The 12,894-nt window shown below is 47.3% G+C and overlaps 1 protein-coding gene across 1 annotated transcript; it reads right to left on the reverse strand.

Annotated features, from left to right (window-relative positions):
* Positions 1-8,968: 8,968 nt before the first annotated feature.
* LOC133889289 (phytosulfokine receptor 1-like) lies at positions 8,969-12,894 on the reverse strand. Its single transcript, XM_062329802.1, has one exon. The coding sequence runs from the start codon at positions 12,393-12,395 to the stop codon at positions 9,303-9,305; it is 3,093 nt and encodes a 1,030-aa protein (XP_062185786.1). The 5' UTR covers positions 12,396-12,894; the 3' UTR covers positions 8,969-9,302.

The following is a 12,894-nucleotide window of genomic DNA, read 5'->3' on the forward strand; positions in this document are numbered from 1 at the left end:
TACATCCCATAATATCTCTGATCATAAATACATATTATTTAAAATAAAATATGGTCTTTAAACTATATCTTAGACCACTATTTTTATTTTTATATATATATAATTTATTGAATTTATAACATTATTAAAGATCTTTTCCAGAATTGATTAGAACACTATTTTAAAAGTTTAATTGATTTTTTTTCAAAACGGCACGTATTGATTACCGGAGGGTGTACTTTAGATGCTGCCCCCTCTAAAAAGTACAAAAATCAGAGTAAGTCGTATGGTTTTGTAAATTTTATTTTAACATATTTACTACACATCGATCAACTAAATATGTGAACACGTGGCGCCAGCCATGGATAGGATTTTAGGGTTGGAGGTTGCCAATGAGGATTCATGGCTCTCGGGCTTAAAATGAGGATAGCATGTTTGACGAAGGAGGCAAGTAATGGGCAAAGCGGTAAGGCGGCGAGTGCCAGTGGCCACGGTCGGTGGTTAGACCGATGGTGAGTGAAAATAGGGCAGGGATGTCGTGCGACGATGGGTTAGCATGGTGGGGGTGGACCTGTGATGGGGACGCAGACGAGGGCAGAGGCAAGAGCGAACACACTGACGAGTGGTAGAAGAAATTGAGCGTGAGGTTGAAGATGATCTCTGCACCGTCGGATCGCGAATTGACGGTCCATGATTGTCAACTGAAACATCTCTAATTCTAGTCAATTGATTTTTTAGCACGACCCTTATTTTAACGCTTCATTTCTCGTATGCACCGATTTAAGCAGCTTGTTTCGCAAAGGCTGAGAAAAGCTGCATGGTGAGAAACTGCAAATGTCCATAACAAAATAAGATTAGTGCTACATGTTAGTGTTTTATTGGGCAAGTACAACAAGTATCCCAAGACACGGGGCATGATGAGTTCACCACCACTCACCAACACACATCCAGCACCTACTAGCAAGGTGTTTGCGCCTGTTCCCTCTACACCGTCCGCCCATGGTACCTGTCGCCTGGACCAAACGACGGGCGTGAAGACTTGAAAGATCGATCTACTTTATCATGTCTGTTTGGTGAGCTAGCTAGACAATATGCCAAAACATGTTTGAACAGCCTTGCGAGTTCTGCGCAGTTCAATCATATCGACAAGTTACGTTACAGAGCTGCGTGTACTACCATTTTAGATGCCACAGTGTACACTGTGTACGTTACACAGTTAGCAACCATGCATGCCCCAGTTCCATGACTAGATGTTTGACGACCACGTCTATCTCGTGATATCCTAGGTATGGGCGTACTCAAGCATGTTTTAGTTCGTGATCTTTTTTCAGGTTGCATCAACGTCGTCTCAGATGTCCCCGTTGTTGCTTCAACGCGACTTGTATCGCAATTGACAACGCTTAAAAAAAAGCAACACCTTAAGTCCTTAACCACCTTTGATTATGGATCGCAACACAAGCCTTGGCCTTGAAAGTTGATGCCCCGATCGAATGGGTTTGGGCCCTAGCTTGTGGTGCATCAGGTGATGGCCGTGGGCGTCGGGGCCGAGGGGGCGCCACCGCCAGCACAACACAAGAACACCGCCACCTTCGGCTTTTCGACGCGAACAGAGCTGGGGAGTAGCAGAGCTAGGCGGGGGGGAACAGCGCTTTGGGCCCGCGCGCTGCGTCAAAAGCTGGAGGCGGGCTCCCTGCCCCTGCCCGTGTCCATCGCTCTCTGCCGACGACCGCCGTGCTGCCGGGCCCGCCCCGCCTGTGCCGCGCCGCGCGGGGCCCCGCACGCGAGGTGCGTGCCGTGCAGTAACACGCCTGCGACGACGGCGAGGGTATGTATGCTCAGGTCCTCAGGACGACGAGCGCGCCGCTGGTACCGTGCCGTGCCGTGCGCGCGCGTGCATGCGTGCCGTGTGCGCGCGCGTCTGCTCGCACTGCGGCACTGTTGCAATCAACAAAACAGTTCGGGACTGCTGCGAAATGGTGCTGTAGACGGCTGGCAGAGCTGTACGTTGCTTGCTTCTGTGCCCGCTCGTGGTGCTGGGCCGGCCGGGGTTGAACCGGGCGTGAGATCTTTTGACCTGCCAATCTCCCATAGGCCACATGCGCGTGCGTTCGTTCGTGCCTGCGCGTCTCTCTGCGCACTTGTGCGTTCATGCGTGCCGGTGCTGCGGCATTTTCTACGTTGATCTGACATGGCAAATAGTAGTACTACTTCTCCAGTTGGAGGTGCTCGGCCATATGAACTATATATCATATGTCCGACTGACCATGGAGACGACACGTGAATAGCCATTCTCTTGCTATACATTTCTTCTCCATGGATAGAGCAATGGGCAGGCACAATACATCCATAAAATATGCAGCGGAACTACAATGCTGCGTGGCACAGAGGATCAACGGTTGGTTTAAAAAATATCGCCACTCGCAGTCTCGCACAGGGACAGCCGTGAAGGCGTGAAGTGACCTGATCCACTTTAGTTTTACTCAATCAACTAAGTCAAAATAACTAGTTGTACTAAGTATAGATTCATAGTTATTTATTGGTGTTATGCGCCTCAACCTTATCTCGTATTGAGATGGGCGTAAATCCATTTTAATTTAATTTAATCAAATAACTAGTTATTTTAACTAGATCTAAATAAATACTTCATTAATTAAGTTATACTAAATTGAATCTGTAGATATAGATTAGTCCTCCACGTTCAAGGCTTTGGCACCAGGCCCCAAACAGAAGTGACTCGCAGTCGCGACCACCCACGAACCTCGAGTAAGGATTTTGAGATTCACGGTCCCCGGCCCCCGATCGAGGCACCTCCCTTCCCCAGCTTTCGCGCCTCCTCTAAATGATTCCTCCATAATGCACATCGCCCCCAGACCGCAGCCCTCCCGTCCAGGACCGTGCCGTCCGTCCCTACCCTTGCTCTCTCCATTGCTGCCTCCCAGCCTTGCATGCCTAGCTTCCTCTAGCAGTAGTAGAAAGTGCCGGCCGGCTAGCTCTCCTCCGGGTCAAAATACTCCTATCGCCACACAACACGGCTGCGTACGTACCCGCAGTGGTATGCTCTCAGTTTTTTAATGATGATTCGAGATTTCCCAGGAATCCCCGGCCCTGTGGATCGTAGTCCATTACGTCACAAAAACATTGTTTTGACAGATTTGAAATGGTTTTTTTTTTCCCGGCGATGCTAACATTAGAGTAACTAGGGTCTAGGGGGGATGCAGTACTAGGATATTGCCTACAGTAAACAGCTTTGCGTGCGTCACAGCAGTGAAGCTAGCTTGCCGCTGTCTTCGTGCCGTCATACTGTCGTGTAAGAGCTACCAGTAGCCGGTTCATGATTTACTGTCCCACTATCTACATGGCTTGTTGTATTCAGAAAAGATCAACTCTAAGAGCTAGCTCCTTTGGAACGTAAAACAGGAAAAAAATATAGGATTAGGAAAAATACAAAATAGAATAGGATGACGGATAGAAAACAAAGGAATTGTAAGACATGAATTGCTTGTATGAGCTACAGGGAAACACAGGGAAAAACACACAGAGCAAAGCTCGATCCACTCCGAGTGGATTCGTTTTTTTCCTTTGGAATTCCTCCGATTCACTGGAAAGCTACAAGAATCGTATGGATTTGGATGGAATCATTCCTATATCCCAAAAGCAGCAACAGTAGCAATTCTATAGGATTCGATTTTCTACAACTGATCCTATGAAAAAACTGTGTTCGAAAAGAGACCTAAAATGTTTTTTTCGAAAGCGATCAGATTATATTAGAAGGTTGTAGAACACATCCTCATTTTCAAAGAGACCCATGAAAGAAAGAAAATTTATAAGATAAATATACATAGGTCCTCGTACTTTTCACCTTCTTCTTAGATGGACCGTCACAAGTGCAACAGAACACCGGATCCATAACCCAGTGCCCATACCGAAACTAGGAAGAGGCTCCACTCCTTAGGTCACCGCATAGAATACGTGCAGACGAGCTAACGTGGCGTCGCTACCGACAAACTCCGGCACGCGCAAGCTTCTCTGAATGAACTCAGCCACCTCCTCCCTGGACTTAGGCAACAAATCTGACGATGTTGTCTTCAAAAGCACTAAAAACACCACTCGTAAAACAATTTCGCAATCGCTAGCGAGAGACCTAACGACTCGAAACACAAACCCACACAGTAGATGACAAAACGACTCTAATCTATTCATATACGATATTAGAGTTACTAACCTCGTCAAAGCTCCACCAAAGATGACGCTACCAACATCATCGCCGGAGAAGATGACGAGGTTCAAAACCCGAAATAACCGAACTGAGATCGTCACTGGGGAAACCTAAAACATACATCGTCACTCATCGAGGGACAGGCTCCCCTCCTCCTTTGCCACTGGAGAGGGGGCCCACGCATCGTCAATGAAAAAGATGTTTATCCTTGAAGTAGCCCAAATGCTACTGTAGTGTGGGGAACCCCATAGGCATCCATCAACACTAAAATGTTGTCAAAATAGTTCCATGAAATGGACGAGACATCCGTGGATGGCTAGTGGCACCTTTTTCATATCTGGGTCTTGATGTTTCTAGGAACTTAAGATGCATCATCTTCCCCAAACTTTGGATACGCAGCTTGACGTGTGAGCTGTACCATCACGCTAATTAATTGGTGTGTACTTAGAAACCGACATAATTTGTAATATCAAAAAGTCCTGTTTCACTCATCACCTAGCGAGTCTCAGTTTCGCATAATCCATCCAAAACCGCAACTGTTTCCTAAGCTCGCTTTCGCACGTCTTAGTATTTGTTTATTTTAGCTAATGATTTTGAACAACAATTTGTAGATTGGGATGATAAAAAATTAAATTCTGAAAAACGTCTAGATTATAGATTTTAAAAATTTTATTCGACAGTTCGGTAAAACAGATTTTCACAATTTGTAAAAAAGTTAAAAAAAAACATAGCTTTTTAATTTACATGATCCAACAAGTGGATCATAAAAAGCTATCTATTTATTTTAATTTTAGATTGTAAAAGCTAAATGATCTAAAACTATAAAAACGTACCCTTATAATGTGCTCTCACATCTTATGTTTGACGCGATGCTCGGCATCTTCTGCCTCCGTTTCTTCTCCTCCCTTCCCTCTTTCCGCCCCCTTCCTGTCTCCCTAGCTCGCAGTAGAATAAAACAAGAGGATTTTTACAGTACACCTAAATGAGTGTATGCCGTCCATTTTCTTCATCTGGTGGTTTAGATTAGCTCAATGATACTCTATCGCCCATCAGTATCATGGGTATCATTAAAGAGTATCATGGGTATCATAAGGGTAGGATTGGAAAAAAAAACTATGATAACTTGTAAATTATATGTTTAATTAGGAAAGGTCAAAATGTTAGTTTATTTTTCAAATAAGTTTTCACTTATTCTATTCATTTTATTTATTAGGGTTTTCACCCTCTATTAATCGGTAGATGATGGGTGGTGAAGGTCCGAAATCCGGTCAGTCAATGACGTAATTACCCCTAAAGGTATCAAGATAATTACAATAATACCTACTAAAATGAACGGTTGAATTACAACAATGATACTCTTCACCATTTAGTATCATAATGTACTGTAAAGTTTCTATAAAACAATACCGCGACGTGCAACCACACGCTTGCAGTTCATCACAGCGATTTAATTAGACCTCAGAAAATAAAGAGGGAGGCGAGATAATAATATCGCTGCTCCTCGTGACCCGCGAGCGTGCATCCATGCACTGCAACGCAAGGGCCAAGGGGCCACTTGCACTGGGTGAGGAGGCGTCGTGATCGGCTGGCTTTTGGCCAGGTGCGCGCAGCAGTGGGATGTGCACAGCCACGGCGCAGCCTTTGTTTGCCGCGCCCGGCAACTGTGAACCAACATGGCAACCGCATGGGCCTCCCCACGCACCTCAGCTGCTCTGCGCTACACGGCATGGCTGCACCCAGTGCCAGTGGCCGGGTCGGGTCGGGATCAGTAAAGGCAAAAGCCACCCCATCGCCCTGCCCCGCCCCACAGCCCAGCCGCGAGATCTACCAGTCTGCGTCTGCTTGGCCACCACATTTCTAGCCACTCGATGGCTTCGCTCACTACTCACCACTACAGTGATCTTTCTGTTTCTTTTTCCCGGCTACAAGGATAACACTGGCGGCTACCTGGCAACAAGCTCTCGCTTGGAATTCTTCAAAATGTGGATAAGATGTTACTTTTGCATGAAGAAAAAAAAGAAGAGCGACAAAGGTTATAGAAAACTTTATAAGTGCAAAGGAAATACTTGTACGGTAGCAGAGAAAGACACTACTTTGACTTCGAAGAGGTCTTAGATCAAAGCACCACCAGAGTTGCTTGGTGCACCAAGTTTCTCCGTGAACCATTAATAGCGAGTTAAACCATCAATCGTTCTTAAGGCTTTATTCAGAACAAAGAGATTTGTGAATATTTGAAACGTCTGAACGTTATAAGTTTTTGGAAGAATATTACATGAAATCATTCGTTTTCCTTAGGTGTTGGGGAAAGAAACTCACGTTCAATTGCAATTGCGGTTGCTCGTGCGCGTAGCAGTGCTCGGGGACACCTCGTCCACAAGCGCACACAGTGCCAGTGGCGTGGCGATCTTTCGGCCTTTGCAAGTCCTGGGTGGTAATAATGGTGACTGGTGACGAAGTGAGAGGTGAGAGAGGATGGGAGATGTGTGAGAGGTGATGAGATGACAATGCGATGCCCCCACTTGCAAGTACTGCTACCCACACCGCTTCTGCCGCTGCAGTGTGCTTCTGTGTCGTGTTGCCTAGCTTCTGGATTGGAGATGGAAATATTCCCATAAATACTCGAGAAGAAAAATGCATATATCGAGATGCAGGTGGCCCGCGCGTAGCCAGTCTCTCAAAGTAATCATTTTCCTTATTATCGATGATGGTCACTGACTTATCGGTCTGTCAGGTTTTGTTTTTGTTCTACCATGCTGCGCGACTTGTGATGGTGCACGAACAGATAGATAGATTCGGTCAGAAGAGATGAGAAGGTGAAAAGAGGAGTTTCATAATTCTGTCAGTTCTATTAAAACAGGAGATGATCCTGATGAGCGTGCTTTGGCAATAGGGTCCACTGTACTGAATCGAGATATGTATTCTGTATAATTAACGCCTGAAGTATGCCGCATAGATTATCGCCTTCAGACGATGAGACTGCATGTATGCATCCGTACAAGGACACACACGTAGAACCTCTCCTCGTACGAGCAACTCCAATCGGCTCCAAAAATTGCTCGCTATAAAAAACACGGCTCCAGGCGATTGCCTAAGAACATCTCCAGCAGAAGAGGCATTTTGAAGATCCGGCTGCCTGTAGCAATACTGTTCACAGAGACTGATAGCGGATCCAGAAAGAGAAAAAAAGAAGTAGAAGGTAGAAAATAGTGTATCTGCTGGAGATAAAAAAATAAGAGATGCTGTAATAATGATAAAAGATGTTGTAATAATATTTTTAAGAATAAAAATTTAAAGTAGCTACTAAAGATAGCCTAAAGTACTAATCATTTTTTGAGCTCACTACCCGCTTCGCCTAGCTCGCCACATCCAGCGAGGGGACAGGCGTGCCATATCCTGTTCGCTAAAAAGCAAGGAGACGAGAACCTGTGGAGCCGTTGTGAACAGCCGTTGTGAGCACCTGCACTAGGCCTACGAACGCGGGCGGGCGTACTGGCAACCAGCCAACTTTGCCAACCGAGCATAGCTCGGTTCTCCCGATATACATGAATAATACTATTTTCACTTTATATAGAGAGCCAAAAAATATAAGCATAATAAATGAAAAAAAATAAAGGAGTCTTGTTCTGCTTCCTTCTACAGTAGTTCTATTGGGCCGAATCAGGGAGTCCTGTCTTCTCTTCTACAAATGCGCATCGCTCGTTCGGCCCGTAGAAACCGTAAAGATCTGGTTTGCTCCGGGAAACGCCCGTCCGGCCTCCTTCGCCTCCTGGCCCATCCGATGCTATCATGCATGCTACGAGTAGACAAGTTATGGGGCTTTTCGGCTCAAAAGTCACATGTACTGCCGCTGTTCGGGCCCGTTCTATCCATTCCACGCGCTCACGGACGGACGCTACCGCCGCCACCCTGAACGCGCTCCCTAGCGCCGCGCGGGGGGCGCACGGGCACGGCCCAGGTTGGTCGAGGCTGCGACGTTACCTCCCCGGTGCGCCTCCCGAGTCCCGACACGACTTCGCCGTGCGGCCGTGCCGTCGTAGGGCACTCCCTCTCCATTCTCGGCTGCGAGATCAAGACATGCAAGCGGCAACGGCGGCCGGGTGATGGCGACTCTCTTCCTAGTGGGCGGTGATTCGGTGAAGAACCGTGCGCTCCAGCCTCCGGCACGAACCGCAAGTCAGTAGGCTCAAATCGTACTGCTCCAACGTACTTATCGTTGCGCTGAAGAAAAGGAAGTGATGCTGGTTACTGGTTAGGACGGATGACCGTCCGATAATAAGAGCCAGAATTTTGCCGGTAGGCCGACCAATCTAAACAGGTAAACCAAGACTGTTTCAGTTCTTGTTTTTTATGCCCACGAAGTTGAAAACTGGAGCCTTTCGAAAACAGAAACGCCTCACTCAAAAGCCTACAGATTTGATAAATAATACTTCTACCGCTCATTGTTTGTCATAATCAATCGTACATCTAATTGCTGCCTTCACAGATATGAATATCATTCCACCAATGGTCGAACAACTCAGCAAGGGAATATAGGACCATCAGACGACAAGAAAAATATTACTGTAGGGTGACAAAAACATCTTTGCACCACTGGTCCACTCCCTCACCCAAAGAGCCAAACCATACCGAACTTCGTCAGTGGTAGCTGTATAAAATCATCATACTCACCGGACATTGTTCTTGCTTATAATCTTGACGATTCGTGCTTACCTTGCAATAAGATTGAAAAAGACATCAACGAAGAAATGTTAAATAGAGACATATTACTGAAACGAAGACCCACCAAGATTTGTACCATATGAGTAACAGAAATTACAAGACCCCACAAATTTGTAGAAAAGCTGCTCATATAAACGCTTGGTTATTGCACTGAGGGTTTAAACCTACAGAGTATTTTTACACTCTGGTGATCTTGCAACCACCTTATGAAGAAAAGAGGATGCTCGTATCATTTTACTTGAGAAGAGGGCAAGACAAGAGAACTCTCAGCATTTCACGCTATGCACATATTATGTACAACTAATAATCTTTATAAGCTATTAGGCTGAACCTGTTCAGCCTGCTCAAGCAAATTGATACCACTGGAAGCTTCATAACTGCATTTACTTCAGTTTTCTGCAATGTCATCGAGCCATAAGACTAACTGCTGTGATGTTGGTCTCGACTTGGGAGCAGAAGTCACACAAAGGCATGCTATCTCGAGGACTCTCATCAACTGGCTTTCATTCTCCTTGTCATGTATGCTTGGATGGAAAATTTCAGTTTCCCTGCCCTCCTCCTTCATCTGAAGCACCCACGACACAACATCTCTGCTCCCTTTTGGCCTGCACATGTCCACAGGCCTTCGACCAGTGAGTAGCTCGAGCAGAACAATACCAAAGCTGTAGACATCACCCTTGTAAGTTGCTACAGGCGATTGCCCATATTCAGGAGGAATGTAGCCCAAGGTTCCCACTACATCTGTGGTGACATGTGTCTCATACGCGCAGATGAGCCTTGCTAAACCAAAATCAGCCAGATGGGCTTCAAAGTTCTCATCCAGAAGGATATTGCTTGACTTGATATCTCGATGCAATATGTGGGGATCACAAGACATATGCAAGTATGCCAGCCCCCTTGCTGCACCCTGTGCTATCCGTAGTCTCTTTCTCCAATCTAGTAGCACACCACTATCAGCCCTCTCATGAAGCCAGTAATCCAAGCTGCCATTCTCCATAAATGAGTATATCAATAGCCTATCATTGCCGACCTTGCAATAACCTTGCAGCAAGACAAGGTTTTCATGTTGAGCCCGTGAAAGTGTCTCCACCTCAGCTTGGAACTCCCGCTCAATCTGAGAGAAGTCGCCTGAAAGCCTTTTGATCGCAACTCTCCTCCCATCTGGCAGTGTTGATTTGTAGACAAGGCCAAAACCACCACATCCAACTATATAAGCTTGATCAAAGTTGTTGGTGGACTTCAAGATGTCCTCGATGCCGAGTTCTTTGTTGTTTTGGAAAAGCAGCACCAGGCATGAGTTAGAAGACTCTGAGCAATCTTCAGCATTTGCTACGGCCTTTCGATTGCGTTCCTGCATTCTTGAACATACACTCCTTGACACAATCACATAAACACAGAACAAGACAAAAACAACCCCAACTGCAGTTCCCAGTCCAAGGGCGACAAGGGCGGCTGTACTCTTCTTACGATGTGCAGCTTCCCCTAATTTAGCCTTCTCTGAGCAGGAGGAATTCCGAAGAAGGCAGAGTGCAGGGTTGCCTACAAAATCCTCATTTGTGAATGTGGAGAATTGCCCACCAGTTGGGATGTCTCCAGCCAAATTGTTGTACGACACATCAAACTTGGAGAGAAAATTCAGCTTTGTTAGAGATGACGGTATTGTCCCATTGAGATCGTTGTGGGCCAAATTTAGTATTTCCAAGCTCGACATGTTTGACAATTCATCAGGAATTGGCCCTGAGAAGTTGTTCCAGCTCAAGTCCAGCACAAGAAGATTCACAAGATGACCGAAGCTTGACAAGAGTGACCCAACAAGCAAGTTGTTTGAGAGTATCAGCGACGGTGGAAAGCTGCTGACTTGGTTGTACTGCAAACCTTTGGCAGTTGAATTCTTCTTGATAAATAATGGGAGGTCATCTGTTGATGACTGCTCACTCGAGCCATTATTTGAAATCAAACTCCTCATCTGTGTAAAGCTCCCAGGAAGCTCTCCACTGAACGAATTGTTTGACAGGTCGATGTAGAATAGATTGTTCAGATGCCCTAACCATGGTGGGATATTCCCATTTAACTTGTTCCACGAAATGTCAAGCACATTGAGGCTCTCCAAGTTCCGCAGCCAAGGCGGAATCACGCCCGAAAGTAAACAGTTTGCCAAGACAAGCACTTGCATGCTCTTGAACCCATTGATGCCATCCACTGGCATTGTCTCACCACCACGGAAATTCTTGGTGAGCACCAAGCTCGTCAGGTTGGGCAGGTGCTGCAACACTTGCAATGCCGATGGCAGGTTGGTGAAACCATTCCCTGTCAATGAGAGATACGACAGGGATCTCAAATTCTTTAAGCTCTCTGGAATCTCCCCCACAAGCTTGTTCCTTGCAAGGTTCAGCGTCCTCAACTCGGTGCACCAAGCAAAGCCAGGAGGTATAGCACCACTCAGATTGTTGGTTCCAGCATCAAAAGTGTTCAGCCTCGGCAGCATGTTGAACTCAATAGCAATCTCACCAGACAGCGAGTTGTTCCTTAGGCTGATTATCCTCAGCATTGGACACCTCGACAGGGAAGCAGGTAATTCGCCATTGAAACGATTGGAGGCCAAGCTAATGGACTCCAGCCTCCTCATACCTCCAAACACTTCAGGGATGTTGCCAGTGAATCTGTTATAGGACAAGTCAAGCTGCACAAGCTGAGAGAGGTTACCGAGGCCATTGCCGAGGTTGCCCGAGAGCTGATTTTCCTGTAAGTTCAACCTCCTTAACTTCGGCAACGTGTACAGGTCGCTGGGAAGGTTCCCAGTTAAGCCATTGCCGTCGAGAGAGAGCTCGGTGAGCGCCTTGCACCGGCTAAAGCCGCCGGGGACCTCACCAGAGAAAGCATTCCCCGAGAACCGCAGAACCTCAACCGGCCCAGCACAGAGCGCGGAGGCGTTGATGCTACCGGAGAAGGCGTTGCCGGAGATATCAAGAACCGTCAGGTTCGCCGCGCCGGGGAACGCAGGGTGCGGCCCGTTGAAGCCGTTGAAGGAGACGTTTACCACCTCGATCGCCGGGAAGCCGTCGTCGCTGGCTGGGAACGGGCCGGAGAGCCCGTTCGCGCTGAGGTCGAGCACCCGCAGCCCCGCGAGCAGGCCAAGCTCCGCCGGCGGCTGGCCGCGAAACGAGTTCCGGGAGAGGTTTAGCGTGGCGAGGCCATGGAGGGAGGCCACCGAAGAGGATATGCCGCCATGGAGGCTCTTGTTGAAGAGATCCAACCCGACCACTCTCCCAAGATCGCAGGCAACGCCGGTCCAGGAACAGCAGGCGGCGTCGTCGGGACCCCATCCGACAAGCCCGGCGCCCGTCCTGTCCAAGCCATTGGAAAAGGCAAGAAGCGCCTCCAGGTCCGTGGGATGGCACGTCTGGTTCAGGGACTGGCCGCCATGGCCGTAGAGCAGAACGGAGACGAGCAAGAAGTGGAACATCCATTGGAATCCTCCCATCTCCGTCGAGAGGCAGCGGCGGGATCCGAAAAGAAGCTTCTTTTCCTGCAGGGCATGAACGACTGCAAGGGCCCCGGAAGGAATTATCGCCAAAACTCACACCACCTTGCTAGGCTGCATGCATCCAAGCATCAAGAATACGCACGCACAGCACTGATCACAAAATCCAGACAGGTTGCAAGGACTCAACAAAAGAAGGAAAGCCTGTCCTTAGAGCAGAATCCAGACAGGTTCAGGGAACCAAGAGCAACTCTTGCATGGAAAATTTCCTCATTTTTCTCTCTCGCGCTGAATCGCGAGTTTTTGAGACTCAGAAAGAGGACGAGGACATCACAGGAGCAAGAGGGGGAAAGTCAGAAGAAAGAAAGGGACGGTCGGTTTTGACTCCAATGCGCTCAGCAGTGCGGGCTGGATTTGTTTATCTCTCTTTCTCTCTCCCTCTTGATGCCTTTCTTTATTCAGAGATTCATTTCCATTTATTTTTCTCTCTCCTCACCCT

This window comes from Phragmites australis, chromosome 13, assembly GCF_958298935.1.
Source record: "Phragmites australis chromosome 13, lpPhrAust1.1, whole genome shotgun sequence".
NCBI classification, from domain to species: domain Eukaryota; kingdom Viridiplantae; phylum Streptophyta; class Magnoliopsida; order Poales; family Poaceae; genus Phragmites; species Phragmites australis.

Coding starts and splice junctions, on each gene's coding strand:
- LOC133889289 (XM_062329802.1), bottom strand. CDS start 12,395: ATGGGAGGATTCCAATGGATGTTCCACTTCTTGCTCGTCTCCGTTCTG.